General features: G+C 34.6%; 1 protein-coding gene across 1 annotated transcript in view; it reads right to left on the bottom strand.

The window, feature by feature from the left end:
- LOC114046108 (unconventional myosin-XVI-like) overlaps window positions 1-22,088 on the bottom strand; it is a 682,808-nt gene that overhangs the window by 195,768 nt on the left and 464,952 nt on the right. Inside the window, exon 24 of the mRNA XM_027866362.1 lies at window positions 4,744-4,819. Coding sequence (XP_027722163.1) covers window positions 4,744-4,819 — 76 coding nt within the window. The remainder of the gene's footprint in view (window positions 1-4,743; window positions 4,820-22,088) is intronic.

The following is a 22,088-nucleotide window of genomic DNA, read 5'->3' as shown; positions in this document are numbered from 1 at the left end:
AAGGGGCCCAAGTCCATCCGTACTTTGAGACTTTTACAGAAGGTCTATAGGAAGCTCCTACCCATCTCATAGAGTCTTCAGAGAAGCTCAGCATTGTGATCCATTCTGGCTGCCAGTTTTGTCTTCCATTTCAGGCCCCTTGACTATGTCCTATTCTTTTATAGCCTAGACTTTTTGACTTAGGTTCTTGATCCCTGCTTCTTAATTCTTGGATTCTGGGCTAGGAACTTTAGTTGGCTAAACTAAAGAGTACCTACATGTATCTTCCAGTCTTATGTGGCATCATTGGACCAAGCCACCTGGTACAGTATCTGCCAATAACCATTCTTTTTGGTCGAATTTTTGACCCTGTTCTCTTTGGTTTAGCCTGTCTTGTTGTCATTCAAGGAGTGATATCACCTCTGTTAGGTTCAATGATTTCCAGAGTTAGTTCAGTTAAAGAGAAGTGACTCTTTTCTGTAGTAGTGGCAGCAAAAAAACTATCCTTTTAGGAAAAGCCCAGTGCCCTTTAAAAAACAACAATAATAAGAACAACAATAAAAAAGGGTTAAGACATAAATCTTTCTAGCTCTGAGACCATATTGTTACTTCCCTTACTCTAGGAGGACTTAGAGTGTGAATGAATGGATGTTTACTTTATTTATAAGCTTGAGTATGTTGTTTGCATGTACCTTTTCAACAGGAGAACAGTTTAATCTCTTTTTTAAGGTGAAGATTTAGTGATCCTTCATGGATGCAAATCAGTATAGCAATAACTTAAAAGTTCCTCTATTTTCTAGCTCTAGAGAAAGATACCACAGACCTAACACAATTGAACATTGTTAGACTGTGTGATTGTAGCAAACCAAAATAACTAAGCAACTTTATCCTTTAATGTGTATTGTAATTGAATGAATGGATCAATTCTATGTAGAGCAATTGCACTTATGTCCCTGGCTAGGACAATGTAAAGAAAGAAAGGAAGTACATGAAAAAAATATCAATTTTTTAAAAAGCTTATTCAGATGTTAAAAAGAAAAAAGAAGCTTCTAAATCAGAGATCAGAAGATTGGGTTCGAATCACTACTCTACTTTTTACTTCGCATGTAGTTCTGTACATATCATTTTATCTCTCTAAACTTCTATTTCATAATGTGTAAAAAGATAAGATTGGACTTGATGGCCTTATTTAAGGTTTCTCTAGCAATAATTCTGTGGCCATTCAAAAAAGATAATTTCTGAAACACGCACTTGGCTGATTCTACCGTTCCTCTGTAAAATTTTGTCAATTCTGCATAAAGATCATAGGGTCATAGTTTTAGAGGTGCCAATTACCTCCATCTGGTCCAACTCTCTCACTTATGGATGAGCTAATAGTGGCCTAAAGGAGTTACCTTGGTAAAACGGTTTTAGATCTGACTCCAAATCTAGCATCTTTCTACTCTTCTTCATATATGAGAACTCTTCCACCAGGTTTTGAAAGAGGTAGCATAGTTGGAGGCCTAGGTGTACACCAGGAAAGGGCCACTGAATACATACATGTGAAAAATTCTAGCATCATGTTACCTCAGGAATTTATCCTCCAAACTAGGGAAAAAAATATTACTGGTCCGAAGATAAAGCATCTTTTCTTAGTGGTGAAGGGAATGTTCAAAGTTTGACACTGTGCTAAGTGCTAGGGAAACAAAGAAAAGGAAAAGATAAACCCTGCTTTCCAAGGGTTCAAAGTCTAATGAAGTTGAATGTGAAGTGCTTTGATCAACTTTCTGCGTAGTAATATAATCTAAATTCTGGCTGTTATGTTTTCTATCAGAGTGAAAATTATTTCCCTCTGATATTGCCAATATGTAAATTTACATAGCATTTCTTCAATCATACATTGGTGTTGTTGGTTTCTGTGAACTGCTATTGCAAAAGGACCATATCTCTGATTATATATACATTTTATTCTTGTGTAGCTCTTAATAAAGGGTCTCCCACAATTAGATGTTTATTGATTATGATACATATTTATGATAAAATATTATCCTTCATACATGAAGTTAAATCTACTTATATGATATAATTATAAGTCTTCATTTATAAAGTTAAATCTAAATTATCATCTATGATAAAAAGAGAATATGCTTCACATAATTTTCAGAAGTTTCAATGACTTTGTGTTTATCTGCCCACATACTCTCAATAGCATTCCTTTCAACTAAATTATAAACATTGGAAAGAAAGCTGCCTGTGATCAAGGGGGCTGACCATGTCTATGGAACACAGAAAAGTTAATTAGTCCATCAATATGGAGAATGAACTTGTAATCTTGGCCTTATTACCATCCTGTTCTATCCAACTGAATTAACTGGCATCTGACTCAAGTGGCATTTTACCTAATTATGCCCACTCATACTGAGTTATTCAATTCAACTCATCAGAACTCACATTTTATAAAAGTGTGTCTGTACCCCTGGTCCAACCACAAAGACTTCTGAGTCAGAAGGAGGCATGGTGGACCTTATTCCCAGCCATGCTAGCACATCAGCTCCAGTCAAAAGAAGGGAATGCAAATATCTGCAATAAAAATCCTGAAGCTTTAGGGATTCATATTGAATCATCTAGAGGGTCAGCTGCCTTGTGGTTTCTGCACTTTGACTTGTAGATCAAATACTGACACCCTGGTTCAAAGTCCTTGCTTTAGTAATTAGTTTCCCATTTACCTCAGCTCCTTACATATTTGCATGCTAAAGACACCTTAAAACAAACCTGGGCTGACTTTTTCACCCTACTTCCATAGAACCAAGTGGGAAATACTTTGTCCTTTACCTGATGGATACATGTAAGTAAGTAAGACATGTCCTAGTAAGGTGACATGGCATATATTCCAAATAATATGAAATAAGACATGATAAATGAATAAAGGAAGGACTAAACCAACAGTTAGGAGAGGCCTTAGGGAGGAAGGAATACAATCAACTTGGGAGGCTTTATGGTGAGAATACATTTGGTCTTTGCTCTAAAGCATGACCAAGTCCTGACATGTCAGATAAAACAGGGAAGGAGCAGGACAGAAAGGCTCAGATCATGATTCAGAAGATCATGCATTATGATATAAATTCAACAACTGATAGGGCAAGGAGAACATACTAGACATAGAAAGAGGTACATGCAATGATAGAGAAGTGAGAAATCCTCACATAGCTATTGCTCTGGTCTAGCTGAAGTGTAGAATCTGTGGAGCCAGTCAACTAGCATTTATTAAATACTTACCAGGAAAGTTCTTTGAGATAAGGTAGGAAAGAGAATGATGCCAGATTGTATGACAGCCTATGCTGTCTAAACTTTATTCAAAAGGGGACCATGAAAAAGTTTTTGGAGAAGCAAAGGACATCCTATCTTCCTAAACCATATTTGTTAAATATTTGCTAACACGACAAAGCCTAAACATCTGAAGATGTTTTCCCCCCTTCTTTCTATTTATTCCAAAAATCTTAAGGGCTAATAAACTTACAATAAAAACAATGTTTTTTATTCCTCCTTAAAACTTCATTGTAAGTTCATAGAAAAGAATGGCTATCAACATTGGACTCTATTAAGATAAGTGGGGTTTCAATTTCACTGGAGATTATATTTCTCCTCTGAGTTTGCTTTCTATAGTCACAAGAACATGATGAACAAGAAAAAAGTTACTCTAATTCTCTGAAAAACAATACTCTCGATGTACATTTTATACATTAGGCCTTCATAAAAGATTATTGTCAAAAGAACATTATAAAAGAAAGTTCAAACAAGTGAGAATTCAAATATTTCTAAAGTGGTAATCAATATGAATATATTCTGGGATCAATTCTTTCATTTCTTTCATTGTACTCTTTATAACAATAGGTTCATATTTATGTCAATAGTCCTAGCTTTTAAAATGAAGCAATGACTATATTATCTGCCACAGCAAATATCACTGCCCATTTATGAGGGCCAATATGGTGTTTCAGTAGTGTTGAGTTAAAAAGTTAATGAGATTTCCCTTTCTCCCCTTCTGCAATACTCTATGGGTGTCCTCTATCTGGAGGACACTTTTAACCGAAAAGGAGTTTTAACCCAACTGTAAGACCTGACCACAATATCAGTCCCATAAAGAAAACAATCCTTTCTCACTTCATGTACAACAATAAGTAAGAAAGAGGTACTTTGAATTTAATTTAATTTAGCTAATTGAAAATAGTTATTAGAAAAAAATCTGAATCACTGCAGAATGGCTATTAATGAAAGCATTATTAACAGGGAAAAGCTAAGCTCAAGATATATTCACACATGTGTGCAGGAATATGAAATGATAGGATTCTTCCACTCAGTGTACCTTTCTTGCTACTGAGTAACTAAGAAATATATAAGAATAAAACACCATTCCAAGCTGCACTCCAGAGTCATCTTAAGTAATGAAATTCACCCTGCTGCAGCCTAAATAACTTGGGAAGCCTGATTCATCTTCATTAGTCTTTACAGAAAAGCTTTTTTATATTCATATCACTAATGTTATATAAAGGTGCTTTACATTTCTATCTGCTAAAAGCTTAGTTAAATTATGGTTTCTACAGGACTTCAAATTAAATTGTAACCAATGTATAGTGCTCCAAGAGCCAGGCCATTATTATTCAGGGCATTAAAATGCAAACTATGTTTCAATTATTCTTTGGTTGGTGGCATATTTTATAAAACTGTGTTCAGGGTTAGAGAAATAAGAAATGATGGCATTTTTAACAGTATTTTTAAAAGCCTTACTTTTCATTACAAATAGGAGATTTTGTGAAACGGAGTCTTTATTTTTTTCAATTGCTCCAACAGCTTCATAAGTTACCTGTAATGAAAGAAAATGGCATAATTACTAATGATTAAACATGACTGTGAAGATTATTTTCTTTAAAGAATAACTTGACTTTGCTGAAGTTTTAAATTATTCACAAAAAGAATGCATCCATAAGTTGCAGGGTTCACAATGAATCAGGTTTAATGCTTCATCATTTCAGTCTCATTTTATACTTGTTCACATTTAAACAATAGGTTCTTTTTGCATTTTAACTTGAAAAACCTTATTCTGATTCATGAGCTTAAGTGCTAATGGTAATGACTCCCAGCCAGGTAGCCCCTTTCATGCAGGAAGACCAAAACTCTCTTGGAAAACTGTACCAAATAGCAAAGTTTCCCTATATCTATGAAATGAAAGGTGATAATTGCAATGGAAACTCTAAAATAATTTAAGGGCATTTCCAGAGTATCCAAACCTGATGATAGTACCTTTGATTCTTTAAAGTGGGATAACTATATTAGAAAGTCCATTATGTATTATCTGAATTCTAAATTAGTCATTTTCTCTGTTTTCATTTTTATTCATTTTAAACTTAACCTACTTTTATGTACACAGCAAAATTTAAAAAAAAGTATTCAATATGAAACTATGAATCTCCATTTCAGACTGTTTACCATAATAATCAAAATTACTTAGTCCTTCACAGTTGTTCTTAAAACAACATTGTCAAAACAACATATATTCACAACTATATACAATGATCTCTTGGCTCTGTTCATTTCTCTCTACATTGTTTCATGTGAGTCTTTCCATGTTTTTCTAAAATCAACTAGCTCATCATTTCTTATAGCAAAGTAGTATTCCATCACAATCATACACCACAACTTGCTTAGCCATTTCACAAATGATAGGAAATTTCTTGTCAATTTCAAGTCCTTTGCCACCACAAAGAGAACTGAAATATAAATATTTTAAAGCATATAAGTTATTTTCTTTTTTCCCTAATCACCTTGGGAAATAGACCTAATAGTGTTATTGCTAAATCAAAGGGTATACACAGTTTTAAAACTCTCTGGGCATAATTCTGTATTGCTCTCCAAAATGGTTGGATCAGTTTACATTTCCACCAACAGTGTATTAGTGTCCCAATTTTTTCACATCCTATATTAGTCATTTTCAAGGTGCTGATATTTATAAGGCTTCCCTTGATTTACCCTAACCCCAAATCTTCTTTTCCTCTTTTGGTGTCTTATAGAACTTTGTATGTCCTCTAAGCACTCATATTCTAACTTGTGTTTGAATGATTTGTATCTGCATTTTTTAACTCTTCTTGGATTTTTGGATTAGATTTCCCTTAAATAAGGGAAACACTTATTATCGATCAGTGTGGTACAGTGAAACAACAGCAACAACAACAACAACAACAATAGTACATAAAATCTTGAAATCCAAAAGCCAAGATTTAGTCCTGATTACACCAGGACCAGCTGCTTCTGATGAAGCTGAAAATAGAATGTCACTGATACCCACAATGGGAGATATTTGTAAAACCATCAATATTTGGCTTTAAAATGGATTTTGTGCTTTTGTGTGGAATTTAAGGGGGGGATACTTCAAATTAAATAATTAAGTAAACCTGTGAAAGTCAAATTCTTCAGCATGTTCTCATTTTGTATGACTATAATCAACTTCACTGATTGTTCCCATTCCTAGAATGTTTTTCCTCTTCATCTCTACCTTTTTGTTTCCCTGGATTCCTTCAAGTCCTACCTACATAACACCTTCTACAGAAAGCCTTTGCAGATATCCTTTAGTGTTTTCTGTTTATTATTTCCTATTTATCCTGTATATAGCTGATTTGTACACAGTTGTGTGTATGTTATCTCCCTTGCTAGACTCTAAGTTTCTCAAGAGCAGGAACTATGTTGCAATTCTTGTATCCCGAGTGCTTAGTACCATGACTGGCATATAACAGATGCTTAGTAAATGTTTACTGAATGATTGATTTAACTATATCTTTTAATAAATCAGCATTTTTTCATAATTCTCTATTAAGGCTGAAATGTATGTGCTATTATCACCACATATTGAGAAATTATTATGCAAGTAGTATTTTCACACACACTCTCAAAAGTGTCTTTAGGTACTAAGAGGTCAATACAGTACTTTCACTCAAATGTTCAAAAAAATTTCAAAACAGTACGCATACATACATACATATGGCATGTCTTTGTGTATAGGTATGTATATTGATGCTTAATGTTTTATTAGTGCAAAAGTCATATTAATGATTTATTATTAGCAAATAATGTATTTTGAGGAATTTAAATGGCAGGACCACAGGCATTACATTGAGCTCTCATTTGAAACTTGAATAATCAATATAGCTAGGTGGTATAGTGGATAGATTGCCAGTCAGGAAGACTCATCTTCCTGAGTTCAAATCTAGCCTCGGATACTTCCTAGCTGTGTGACCCTCAACAAGCCACTTAACCGTATTTGCCTCAGTTTCCTCATCTTTAAAATGAGCTGGAGAAGGACAGGACAAACCACTCTGGTATCTTTGCCAAGAGAACTGCAAATGGAGTCACAGAGAATCAGACACCTGAAAATGCCTGAACAACAGCACCCACAAAGTGATCAAAGCCACATATTTCAAAGCTAATTGCTGGTTTAGAGTTCATAACCAGAGAACTAAAGGGAGCAAAGTAGCCTATTCTGAAAACCGGGAACTCATTAATACAGTGGAGGCAATTTTGCTTAGGGGAAAGCTCTCTGGATTTGGAGTTGAACACTTGGATCAAAATCCCAGCTCTATCTCTTTACTAACTGTGTGACCTTGGGCAGCTCTTCTGGCTTAATTTACTTATTTGTTGAATTTACTTATCTGTTGAAAATTCTGAATAGCACCAGATGGCCACTAAGATCACATCCAGATCTAAATCTAGGATCCTATATCCTACATAGCTAAGCTCCTTGGACACAAATAACAAATACATTCTTACCCTCATCATGTGGCCTGTGAGTGATTATTAAGTAGTTTGTTAAAACCAAGGACTGATTAGCTTGACAGGGCAAAGCCAAGCTGTTTGAGATATATTCATCATTGCACATGAGCAAAAACCAGGGAAAATACGGTTGCTATATGACTTGGAATGCATTATTTAATTACTCTGTCCTCCATTTTCTTTATAGGAAAATTACAGGAGTTGGACTAGATGTTCTCTAAGGATTTTTCAAGCTCTAACATTCTCTGACACCATATTATAGGAAATAATTTCTTTCTATGCTATGTGTACATTCACCATGTTAAAAATTATTTATTTCTAAAGTTAAAAACTCAAAGCAAATGAAATAAATTAACCAGGATGGTACAGGAAAGCAAATAGTTTTAACTGTCATTGCAGCATAATTAATATAATTGTGGAATTAATATAATTATATCTTATAGTTGTGCATATGTAATTAAGGACTCTTATTACTGATTTGTGAAATTAATTATGTCCATTATGTTTTCAAAGCATACAACATTATACCTCATAAAAATGATAATATACACCTGCTTCTAAATAATCTAATCAATTATATTTGTAACAGGATGCTGTTACATATTACATGAATAATTCTTGGTATACATTCTTTCTTCATACCACAGAAGTCACAAAGATCATAAGGGAATTAGCATAGGTGACTTTTATTATGTTAGCATTGGTTTCAATATCAGATAATGCATTGATTTTTAATTCCATGTTGAAAAATATTTTTGAGTTCTAAAATAGTAGGACCATCAGGCAATATAATTTTGATTGGAGATTATTTTAGAAGAAAATATTCTTTTGTTGATTTTAAGAATAGCATTAATATTATTTTGATATGAACTTCTGATTTCATTGGTTATGAGACTCCTCAGCATAACACTTCCTCCATCAATGTGAATTGACAAGTCTTCTGTAAAATATGACCTTGAAAAGTTGTGTGGCTCTCTAAAAGGATAAGTGACTTGCCAAAAGGCACTCAAACAGTATGTGGTAGAGGCAAGATTCAAGCTGAGGTCTTCTTGACCCTATTGCCAGTTCTATCTACTATCCTACACTGCCTCTCAGTACCAAGATATAGTGGGAGCATAAAGGGAAAAGGGAAAGTAGCTAAGTTAATAATCATATTACAATTTCCAGTATCCTTAAATGACACAATAATGTATCCTAAACATAAAAGCCCTTTAGTACACAAAAATTATTTGCTTCACACAGATGTTCAAGTGAATAAGCATTGATTAAGCACCTGCTAGGGTTCATTGCAAGTATTCTTAATTTCTAGAATAGTTGATTTGACAAAAACTACTGATTTGAGATTATATTCTCCTGATTTATGACCATGAAATGTCAAGGACAAAAAAAATTTTTAAGTTTTACTGAATAAGATTCATGTATATTGTGTTTGAATTGTCACAAAATTCAAGTTTTTAGAAACTAAAATGAGGTTTATTTAATTTTTTTTCGTATAGTTGTTTCCAGGTGAAACTGTAATCAAATTCTTTTTTGGATTATTTCAGTACACAAGACTTAGAGTAAAATCCCTTTTAGCACTTTTTAGAGGCTAAAGTTAAAATTCTATTGAGTTAAGGGTAAAGAGTGCAAGGCAATCTAGTGAGTTAGGTTATTTATTTGTTTGTTTTTTTGGGCAGAAACTAAACCTTAGATTTCTTTGTTATAGAAAACTCCCAGTAATGAAATACTACACTAATGAAGATCATTGCCTTTTCTGTGACTTATAACTTTAGATAGCTGCCTGTAACACCGAATAGTTAAGTGATTTACTTAGGGTCACATAACTAGTATGTGTCAGAGGGAATAACTTGTAATGCTGTGGGTTTCCTAAAATATAATCACCAAGTAGATAAGTTCTCAAAGGATATGAACAGTTTTCAAAAAAAAAAAAAAGAATTAGTAAACTACAAATGACCTTATGAAAGTATGCTCCAAGTCAGTAATGATTGAAGAAATGCAAATTAAAATACCGCCAGAGTTTTTACTTCACATCCTGAATATCAGTAGGAATGATAAAAATGGGGAAAATCATTTCTAGCAGAGATGCGGGGAGCTAGGCACATCAAGGTACAGTTGGTAGAGTATCCTACCATTTTAGATAGGAATTTGGAACTATGTGGGAAACTCTTCCTATGCTTTGACTCAGTGATCTCACTACTGAACCTATCCATGGAAGGCAAAGACAAATAAAAGTTTAATATATAGGAAATCATTCATATCAGCAGTCTCTGTGGAAGTAAAGATCTGTAAACAGAGTGGGTACCCATCAAATGGGGAATGTCTGAAAAAATGATGATATATGAATATAATGGAATATTGTTTTGCACTAAGACATAACAAATATAAGGAATTCAGAAGAAAACACAGGAAGACACATACATCAATACAGATTAAAATAAGCATAACCAAACAAACAATACAATGGCTACAACAATTTACGTGAAAAGATCACTAAAAAGAAAGTCAGATCTGAGCAACTGAAAAAAAAATCAGCAACAGTAGAGAAGAATATTTGGCAGAGAAGTGACTCCTTAGGCAGAATATACACATTGTCAGAAGGTTTTATAGTTGAGTGTTGTTGCTTTACTGTTGCTTTTTATTTCAAAGAAAGGTTAAATTTGAATGGCTAATGAGGGAGGTATTTTCAGAAATTTTTTTGATGTTAAAACAAAAGGCATCAAAAAACTTATTTTCAAAAATACCTAGAACATTAGAGAAGCCATGGACATTTTAGTTTAAATAACCATAGACTTGAAGCTTTTATTAAACTTTGCGTAAGAATGCTTGTCTTATTTCTACAAGAAAACAATGAGCATTCATAAAAAGTTGTTAAATACCCTCTAGTAACTTTAAAATAATTGCTACATATTTTTCATGTCATGTCTAGTTTTATTACAAATTTAGGAATATTGTTCAAATATTTCTGAGTATACACTAAGACAAGTCCATGCAACCTTAGAGAGAAGTGAGATTTAGTGAAAAGAAGCTTGGACATGGAGTTAAGAAAACCTTGAGCTTAGCTCTGACATTTACTAGCTGGATGACCATAAGCAAGTCACTTAACCTTCCTCTTCCATAAAAATGAGACTAATAACAATTTTAAAATCCAATTCAGAATGTTGTTATAAAGATTGAATGACATAATACCTTCAAATTGCTTTGTAATCCTTAAAGTACTGTCAGTTTTTTTTCTTTTACTTTAGTAATGTTGAAAATGTTCTAGGTTCAAAAAAGTCTGTATTATTTTTAAAAGCTAATTGCAATAAATTGTGCATGAAGTAGTCAGGGTCAAATGAACAAGATGAATAAATTCCAATTTGAAAAATGAAAACATTTCTTCACAAAAACCCTAAAAAAAATCAGTGGAGATTTTAAGCCAAATAAGTGGGAAATTCAAAATTCTTGTGTAAGACCCTCAAGCAAATTACTATTCACAAATGAAGACATTGCACAAATGTAGATTAGTAGTCATCATTACCCCACTACTGAGAAATGGGAAGCCACAATAAAACTTTGATGAAAGAAACCCACAATTACCATTTTAAGTGAATTTTGCAATAATGCTTTAGTGTCTATCCGCTTGACATATCCATTCATCTGTCTGTGCAGCTATTCAACATGGAGTAGCTACTGATAACATCAGATAATGAAAGATAACAGTATAATGTACTGACCAAGTTCAACTTTGGTCTATATTTTTTTTTCTGAGAAAGGGTCCCTAAAGGGTAAGAATAACAGCTCACACTTATGTAGTGCTTAATAAAATGCAAAAAAAAATGCTTCCCTTTCAACTTTATGAGCTACTTTATTGGGATAATGCTATTACCTCAATTAGTGTCATTTTATATGTTCAATTATCCTCTTTATTCATAAGATATCCAGATGTACACATTCAAATCCCTTTGTTCTTATCTCTAGTCCCACATTTCCAATTTCTTGGGAGAACCTGAATGTTCTTCCAGGCCATAAAACTCAACATAATCAAAACTAAACATATCCATTGGCTCCACCTAAACCCATTCCCTTTAGTTGTTCATGGTAAAATCATCCTCCCAAGCACAGAGGTTTAAAACCTTTGTCATCTTTGACTATTTCTTCTCTTCTAATACTTCCCAGCCTCATCCAGTCAGTCATGTCTATTCTATGTGCATAACATCTCCTGATTCATTTTTTTCTTCTCTTGTAATACTACTACCAGACACTCATCTCCTACCTAAACTGATGTCATAGCTCTCTGCCTCCAATGGCTTACCATTTTAGTGCATCCTTCACACAATCATCAAACTAATCTTCCTAATGCACAAAATCTGGCTATGTTTTTTTTTTCCTATACAAAAACATTCAGTAATTCCACATTATAAATTCTTTGTTTGGCCTGTCATTTAAAGCCTTCTACCATGACCTACCTTTCTTGTCTTTTTTGCTTTATTTTCCTCCTTCATAGATTCCAAGTCCATCCAAGTTAGACTAACTCTTCTGCAATCCATCTTACTCTCTGAATTCACAAAAGTATCTTTCTCATAGAGGCTGCATACGATTCCTATCCTTACCCTACGATATACACACCGGAGACCCAAAGCAGGACATGGTCTGTGAATGCCGATACAAGCAACAGATTTACCAAGTGATTCCAAAAGTGATGAAGAACTTTATCCAGTATTTCCATAAAACTAACAGTGACCTTATGGAACAAAGAGAGTTAATTTCCTCTTTTGACTTTTTGGCAGTCAATACCAATGCAATATAGCCAAAAAAATCAAAAGAGGAAATTGACTTTCTTTGTTCCAACTTCCAGATCTGGAATGTCCACAGCATCCTCAGAGTGCTTAATTTCCTACCAGACGAATCCCATATCAACCGGCATAGCAATGAAAGTATTGACCTGCAGCTATAGGAGAAGTACCATGACAAGATGCTACGCATACAGAAAGGGAACCACCAGGTGTAGGAGGTACTCTCTAGCTACCAAACATTTTGGACAGCATACATCCAAGCTACCACAAGAAGTCTTCTCTGCAGTAGCTGAATGTATCTGCGGAGGAGGTGCAGCAGCAGAGCCAACTCTCCACCATATGGAGCTTCCGCAATCTCTACACTACCATACCTGTGGCCAAGTTGACTTGCTTCTTGGACCTCAACAAGCAGAAATTCTACATCCAGTTGCTGGTCTTCCAGCACAAGATGAAGAACCTAGTGTGGATAAGTGGCATCTCAGCTCCGGATGGGGAATTCCAGTTGACCTCTGAGGTAGATTTCTACTTGACAAGATATGAGGCCCTTCTCTTCTTCTGTGTAGCAAGGGTATGGGACTAGAAAAGCTCTGAGATTTCTTTTTGCTCCAAACACAAATGAATGACTCATGCTCTGGCTGACCCTTTGATACAGGAAGAAAGAGGCAATGAGATATTAGGGCAAGGGAGCAGCTCATTGTAGTGATACCTTTGGGTGGACCAGTTCCTAGAACTTTCTCATGAATGGTTCCCAAGTGCCACTTGTAGTTCATGTTATGCAGGTGGTGTATTCAGAACACAAGAGAGTGTGACCTAGCCACTGCTCTCTGCCTTGATAAGGCCATATCCAGAAGGTTGTAGCCACTTCTGGGTGTCACATTTCCGTGAGGACCTTGATAACCTAGAACTTGACCAGAGTGAGGAGGGGATTATTGACTGTATTGTTTGAGGATCATTTGACAGAAGAGAGGATGCCCTAGCAAAGAGATGAATTAGAAGATGAGGCAATCTCAGCTGTGTGACCCTGAGCAAATGACTTATCCCTGTTTGCCTCAGTTTCCTCATCTGTAAAATGAGCTGGAGAAGTGAATGACAAACCACTCCAGTATCTTCACCAAGAAAACCTCAAATGGGATCCCAAAGAGTAAGACATGACTGAAATGACTGAACAACAACAACTCAGTTAGTTGCAAGAGGAGGCTGTCCTTGGGCTCTTGTGCAGAGCCTGACTCTGCTGCATGGGCCAGGGACTTGCCAGTATCAACTGGAATCTTCAGCCTTGTTTTGGGCTATCTTTGCCACTACCAGAGCAGGGAGAAGCCTTCCCCCACCTTTTCCCTTCCTCTCGCTGCCTCAATATAAGGAACTTTGGTTTGAAACATGCTGTTCTTATTTATAAAACTCCTTAATGTATATGAAATATGTCTATTTATGTTACTTCATGTTTGTTTCACTTGTGCTTCTGAATATTCATTTCTGGCATTGGATGGAAACTTTGTGTGTACGTACAGGCACCATACATTCTCAAAATCAATAAACTATTTTTCTATGTGATAACGAGGGCTGCTCCCCATCCCTAAATACCATCCTCTCCTTAGCTATCTATAATGCCGGCAATTACAATATTAGAGCTACATTTTTAAAGAGTGTTATTTAAGAATTGACCCTTATTAAAATGGAGATTTCCCTGGGAAAGTTAACACATTATGTCTTACTGATCCCTAAAAAGTAATGTATTTATCAGGTTTTCCCCCCAATATGACAGGTGAGATTACTTACTATAAAATGAGACACAGAAATGGTATATTATGAAGACATAATAATGGTACAAAGCCAGAGAGAATTTAGAAATGGGTCATTACATCTCTGTGGGGATGCCTGGACAGCTATGGATTCAGTAAGTGCTTCAGATTGGGGTTGCCATGAAATAGAAAAAAAAAAACATAGCAGAAGGAGACATTGGACAGCACCACATATAGAACAATTTCTTAGGGCTGACTGTGACCCTGAGCAAGGCCTGAGAAGATTTTGGAGCACAAGGAGAAAAGAGAGATATTTTATCCTGGAATGGTTGTCAAGGGCACAGCTAGGGCAGTTTAAGAACTAGAGGGCTCTATCCAGGCTTAATTTGGGACAACTGCTCAGATCCCAACACATGCCCTGCCTCTACCTCCTGTTTCTTCTCTGGATATTCATTATTAGGAAAATGAAGGGAAAGCAGACATCTCCAAAAGTCTCATGATGGAAAATGTTATCCACATCCAGAGAAAGGACTATGGAGTTTGAATGCAGATCAAAGCATACTATTTGCCATTTTTTTTCTTCTGTTTTGTTTTGTTTCCTCTTTCTTGTGGTTCCTTCTATTGGTTCTAATTTTTACTTACAACATGACTAATGTGAAAATATATTTAATAGGAATGTATAGATAGAGCCTATATCAGATTGCACATCACGTTGGGGAAGGAGGTAGAAAGGGAGGGGGAGAAAAATTTAAAACTCAAAAACTTATGGAAGTGATTGTTGATAAATCAAAATAAATTAATAAAAAGAAAGAAAGGAATGCAGAAAAACAGGCAGGAGCCAAATAATGGAAACTATGGTAAATTATAGCTTCATTCTTCTTATTGTTAGTTTATCAGTCTTAAATTCCATATTTTTTCTTGTGGAAATTTAGATAGTATGATTAATTTTTAGTATGACAGTGTCACATAAATAATACAGCTAACATGTTGTCGCTAGATATTGTAGTGGACAGAAGTTTTGACTTGGAATCAGGAAAACCTACCTTGTAGACTTATTAGTTGTATGACCCTAAGCAAGTCATTAAATGTTTCTCAACCTTGGTTTCCTCATATATAAAATGAAGGTGACACCTACTTTCCAGGGTTGTGGTAAAGATCAAATAAAATAAATATTATAAAAATAATATATAATAATAATACAAGTGCTTTGCTAAACTTTAAAACACCATATAAATATTAGCTATTACTTTTGTTATATAATAATTCTTGTTAACTACTACCAATCTTGAATATTTTTAGGAAATATTTACCTATAAAAATTCACTTTCAGAAATATCATTTAAGTTTTAAAACTCTTAAAAGAAAATTATCCTTTTTGCTTATACTGCACTACTTTGCAATACTCATTTACAGATTTTTCAGTGGATGCCAAATGAAGAGTGGAGTAAAAAATATGTAATGGTGGCAGTTTTGTATTTAGTTTGAAAGTACTTGCTGTGTCACCAAAGAACCACAATAAATAAAATTAAAAAATAAATTATGTCAGCTCTCCACTAAAGGGGGAGCAGAAAGTTCACACTATTGCTGTGAATCACAGTATTTCCAGCTACAGGGTTGCTTGGATCAACAGAGCTAATAAGGAAAGAAACATCAAACACCATAAATTGTCCTCTCCACTGAAAGCTGCCAGGCTGCTGCTTTGGCTAATCATCAAGAGCAGAGGATTTTAGAACTGAGACTGTGCCACCAAAAAAGCTTTTTACCATCAAGACCAGAATTAATTTCCTTGAATGGAAAGCAAGAGCATTTTGGCTAAACTTACATGCATAGAGGCAGCATGGGGGAAAGTGGTGGCATCCCAATGCACAGACAAAAAGAACTGATTTTAATATTTTCCACTTTGATGAATCTATGACCTGATCAATTTGGGTGCTCTGTCCAACAATGTAGATTGCAACAGGCCCATCCACATCTTCCCAATCTGGGTTATTCCCAGTGTGTTCTTAGAAATCAGCCACAGAGAGTCCATTGAATGTGCTCAAACATATTTTTAATTCTGCATGTGAATAATGATTGTCCACTTGTCATCCCTATCTCTAGCAATGGGAACTGTCCATCTCTTTGGTTCTTTGTGTGATTCAGAATTTTAATTCTTGAGAAAAGATTCTATTCTCTGATTTGTGGCCATGTGGTATGATTAGCACAGTGTAAGTATTAATAAAAATCGACCTTATTAACATCAACTACATATAAGGCTAGATTCTATACAATGGCCATAGTCTATTCTGTTATGGCTTTTCATTTGTGTTATAATGCCCAGAGACAAGGAGATGAATGAATAAATATTTGGAGTCTCCCAGAAAGAAAATAAATAAATAAAGCGTACATAGACATTTGTAAGATCATGTGATCTTTTAAAAGGGAACTTCCCTATAATTATATTCAAGAATAAATCTGGGCAGGAACTCATATATATATATAATATACACACACATATATATACACATATATCCATATATGCGTGTGTATACATACACACGCATATATATGTATATATATATTTTTTTTTCTTATAAGTCTGACAATTCTTAGTTAGTCAGAAAAAGAACTAGACACATCTCCTGGTAAGAGAGGTATAGAATGCAGTAATTTAAAATAAATTTTAATATCAAATTGAGAACTTGATTCCCTGATGCCAATATTTTAGTAGTATTTAATAGAAATTTTGGAGAAAAATTCCAAATGTGGCAACCTGGTAAAATGGAAAAAAAAACCAACATGAGACTGAAAAATGGGAGATAGGTTCTATTTCTGACTCATTTTTACAAAGTGCTTTGATATCTCTGAGTCTTAGTTTCTTTATCTGTAAAATGAGGAAGCTAGAGTATAGGAACTCTAATATCCGATGGATATGGATATTCTATGGATATGGATACTTTAAGAGGGAAGCATGCTTAATTTATTCACTTAGAATTCTTTGAGTGGGTTAAATATGCTCAAAAATATCTCTAGTAATTTTAACTTCCAAAATGCAAAAAAAAAGGGAAATAACCGCAGGGACTGAAGTCACCTGATACTTTTCATCAGGGCAGAGAACTGGCTTAGGAGGCAGGAAGCAAGAATTGTGGATGATCTGTCACTCCACTAGGTAGACAATGATAAACAGTATGCTTTCCCAAAAGTGGTTCAAATGGTTGATCTCATTTAACTTGAAATCCATTTGTAACCTGAAAAGCATTATACAAGTGTAAAGTATTACCAAGATCATCACCACTAATGATGACATTTTTTATAGATGATCTGCTTGAAGGAAGGAGTGTAGAGTGAAACCTCCTAACTTCAGGCCACCTTGTCTTCTGGATAGGAAAAAAAAATGAGAACAAAATAAAGAAAGATATGTAAGGCTTTATGGAAAGAGTGGCAGATAATTTTCCTTTCTTTAAATGCAAATAAATAATGCACTTAGGAGAAAATAATCAAAATTATGGTTAGGATGATGGAGATATATCTGAGTTATTATAAATTTCCCTCTAAGGTAATAGTCCAATATATTGCTAATGCCAAAAAGGTCAATGTAATGGCAAGCAACAGTGTGATGAAGGAGTAAAAGTACTAGATTTGGAGTCAACGATCCTGGATTCAAATCCTGACACAGCTATTTATTCTCTGTTTGACCTTGGGCAATCCTGCTAATCTCTCTAATCCTGAGTTTTCTTTTTTTTTTTAAATAACTGAATTTTATTGCATGGCCTTTAATTCTATGATGATCAAGAAATAAATTAGAAATGAGAGAAGACACATGAGCCCATCAGGAAGCTGTGGGAATACTACAGGCAGTTCTGGTAACCAAACCACAAGGAAATCATAATGGGGCAAAAAAACTGAAAATTAAATAACCTAACATAGGCCTCCGTGTTTCTGTACCAAAAGTTTAAACACAACAGTCATTACTTCCAAGCATGGATGACTTAAGGTGAAAAGAGACATGTACCTAGACCTCTGAGTGACTGGCTATCCTCAATGGCTGGCAAGGCAGACCAGTCTTAGGCTTCTTTGGTTCCTGGCAGTCATGATTCACCAAACTTACTGCCACTCTAACATTCATTAATAGACTGTATAGGGCTATGGAGGGGAAAGTCAGCATCTTTTTAGGAGCCGATCAAGGACGGTCACCATGACATTTACCATGAAGATTATCAAGTTGCCTCTTAAATGACTGATGTGATGATGTGATGTGGTGTTGAGAGACCTCAACACCAAGTCAAGGAATTGTGGTTAGTAATGGGGCAGATTGAAATGATCTATAAGACTAATGCAATGAATGCACTAGACAAAAGTAATTAACCTGAAAAAAAGGAGAAGCCAGGGTCATTTTGAAAAGCTGGGAAACTAATGTTCGTGCAACACTTGCTATTTATGTGTATTTCTATGATGTTAGAATATACATTTCAAAGTAGTAATATTTTGGCTATAATTATAAATCTAATAAAATAAAAACCTGTCCTATAACCATGATAAGAGAGGGAAACATTTCTCCTTTAAAGAGTATAAAATCCAGGGTGAAAAGCAGACAAACTGAAGGGCAATTAAGTTATCCAGAATACGCTGCAGCCTGTGATATTTTAGAATGCATACATTATGATGAATCACTAAAGGTGTTGTGGTGAGAAGGAAAACACTTTTTCCACATTTCTAGCTTATGTGAGAATATAGATTTGAGTTTCTGAAAAGAATTTCTATTAACTATGCAATGGTGTGTCTTTGTATGTTGAGCTTATTTTTGTACGTGTACTTCCCTCCCATCACCCATAGATAAGGTAAGATCCTTTAGAGCAAAAACTGTTTTTATCTTGATGTCACTGGTCTGTATGGCATATAGTTGGCATTTAATAAATATCTGCTGAATGAATGAAATAACCAAGCAGAGGAAAGAAGGGATGGAAAAAGAGACTGTAACTTCTTAAATTTACAGTCATTTACCAAAAAAAAAGGTGCTTTCAGTTTAAAGTGATATGCAGTAAAAGAGATACACCTTTAAAGGCAGGTGTGGGCCTATAGGGTGGGAGAAGAATCACGGTGACATCCCTCCCATTGAAGACTGATCCAATAAATGGCAACATGACTCTGCCTCTCAATTTTTCATTTATATTTGTGTGAGGATGATTGCTTTGATTGTCAGATTAAGATATTTTCAGGCCGACACACTCCCCTGAATGTTAATAAAGCCAAGTTGTCTAGGTGATGAAAACTTCATACAACTGACTAATACAAGTAATTTATGGGAACTGTGGTAGGCTCTACCAATATTTTGGTCACTAACTCTGCAAAATCCTCCAGTGAAGGTTGATGGAGTGGAGGGATGGTAAAGGGGATGGATCAAAGTTGGAAACTGCAAATCTCTTAGGTGTTCTTTGACTCTAGTTTAGTATATCACAAGACAAGTCTGCAGAAGCTTGATTATACCAAGAGGAATGAATGATCACTTTCTGCAAATACCAACTTCTTCATTAGTGATTCTATTGTCATATGGGTCATCCTGGTTTATCCTATCTCCTCTCCCTGGGAGATTTTCCTCTTTATATGTTACTGTATTTAAGTTGATTTTTGCTGATTGTCAATATTCAGATGTAGCTCTGGCCTTTGATCTACCATTAATTAATTCTATAAATTAACTCAAGTTGCTTAAATTGTTGGCCTCATGTGATTGTAAACAATATTCTCTCCTATAGGTCTGTTATAAAGCATTTATGGTAAGTAATGGTGTAGCTTGGGAAGTGTAGAGCAATAGAATATATACACATATATATATATACATATATATACACACACATACACACTATATATAGTATATGTGCATGCATGTATGTGTGAGTGCGTATATACATATATATATTTCATTTCAAAGTGGAACACAGTAAATAAATTAACATACTTTGCTGAAAAGGAATCTGCTAATTCATCCTCCACACCACCACCACCCTATATGATAGATGTGATCATGTCACTCCACCCCATTCATAATACATCTGATTGGCTCCTCATTAATTTCATTATCAAATGTAAAGTCTTCTTGCAATTAAATTTCTTCACATCCTGGCTGTCTCCTGACTTTCTTGCCTTATGAATCATTACTCCTCATCAGCTTACTATGAAGTCCAGTCAACTTGACCTTCTTGCTCTTCCTCACATGTGGCACTTCATGATTCTCCTATCTGTGCCTTTTTACTACATGTCCCTTGTATAGGGAACATGTGACTTTCTACCACTTGTTGGAATTCCTCTTTTCTTCAGCCAACTTTTTCCCTGCTCCTGGCGGCAACCTTGTATCAGTTTTCCATAGCTCTTAAATAAACATACGCACATGTATATATGTGTGTATATATGTATGTGTGTGTTATCTTTTCTCCCTATCAGAATGTGTACCCCCTTAGGGACTCAGTATCTGACAAAACTGGGAAAACATTAAAAAAAAACCAATCTGGTAGTAATTAAATTTGGACAAACACCTCACACTGTATAATATAGCTCAAAATGGATACATGACTTAGTCATAAAGGATGGTATAATAAACAAATTAGAATAAGGAAGAAATGGGTTACTTTTTGTATTTATGGGTAGGAAAATGGTTCATGACAAAACAAGAAATGGAGATCACGGAACATAAAATAGGCAATTTTGATTATATAAAGCTAAAAATTTTTACACAAATACAAATAATGTAGATAAAACTAAAAGGAAAACAGGAAAATGGAGAAAATATTTTGTAGCAAGTTTCTCTGTAAAAGTTCTCATTTCTAAGATATATAGGGACTTGATTTAACTTTATAAGAATAAGAGTCATTTTCTAATTGATAAATGGTCAAGGAATAGTAACAAGCAGTTTTCAAAGCAACTAAGCCATCAACAACCATATGAAATAATGCTCCAAATTATTAACAAAGAAACGTAAATTAAAGTAGCTGAAGATGCTGCTTCACACCTATAAGATTAGTGAAGAAAACAAAACAAAGACAAATTATACTCGTTTTTGGAGCTGTGGGAAAAGAGACACTACTGAATGTTGATGGAGCTATAAATTAATCTAGTCATTCTGGCAATTTGGATCTATACCACAAAAGTGACTAAACTATGAAAACATTTTGACCTAGCAATACCACTAGTAGGCCTTACGTTAAAGATATCAATGAAGAAAAAATCCTCACATATACAAAATTATTTGTAGCAGCTTTTTCTGTTGTAGCAAAAGGAAAAAAAAAACAGAAACTAAGGGACAGTGCCTATCTTCTATGTAATGGATGAAGAAATTATGGTATATGAATGTAATGGACTACTATGGTATCACAACAAATGATGAATGAGGTGGTTTTAGAGAAACCTGAGAAGACATATACAAACGGATGCAGAATAAAATGAGCTGAACCAGGAGAACAATTTATAAAATAACAACAATATTATAAAGAAAAACAACTTAGAAGGATTGAGAATTTTGGTCAATGAAATGACTAACTAAAAATCTAGAGGATTAGTTGTGACCCATGCTACCCATCTCTTAACAGTGAGGTGATGGACTCAAGATGCAGAATAAGAGACATATTTTCAGACACTAAGTGGGAATTTGTTTTGGTTTACTAGACAGATAGATGTTATGTATAAATATGTGCACATTATATGTATATACACATATATACACAACTATGTATATATTATATGTACATTATATGTATAAAATATATGTAATATAATGTTCATATAACATATGCATATGTACATCATATGTACATACATATGCTATATATACGTA

Source organism: Vombatus ursinus, unplaced genomic scaffold (genome assembly GCF_900497805.2).
Source record: "Vombatus ursinus unplaced genomic scaffold, bare-nosed wombat genome assembly UNPS02014781.1, whole genome shotgun sequence".
Lineage (NCBI taxonomy): Eukaryota > Metazoa > Chordata > Mammalia > Diprotodontia > Vombatidae > Vombatus > Vombatus ursinus.
This window is presented reverse-complemented; position numbering and strand designations above follow the sequence as displayed.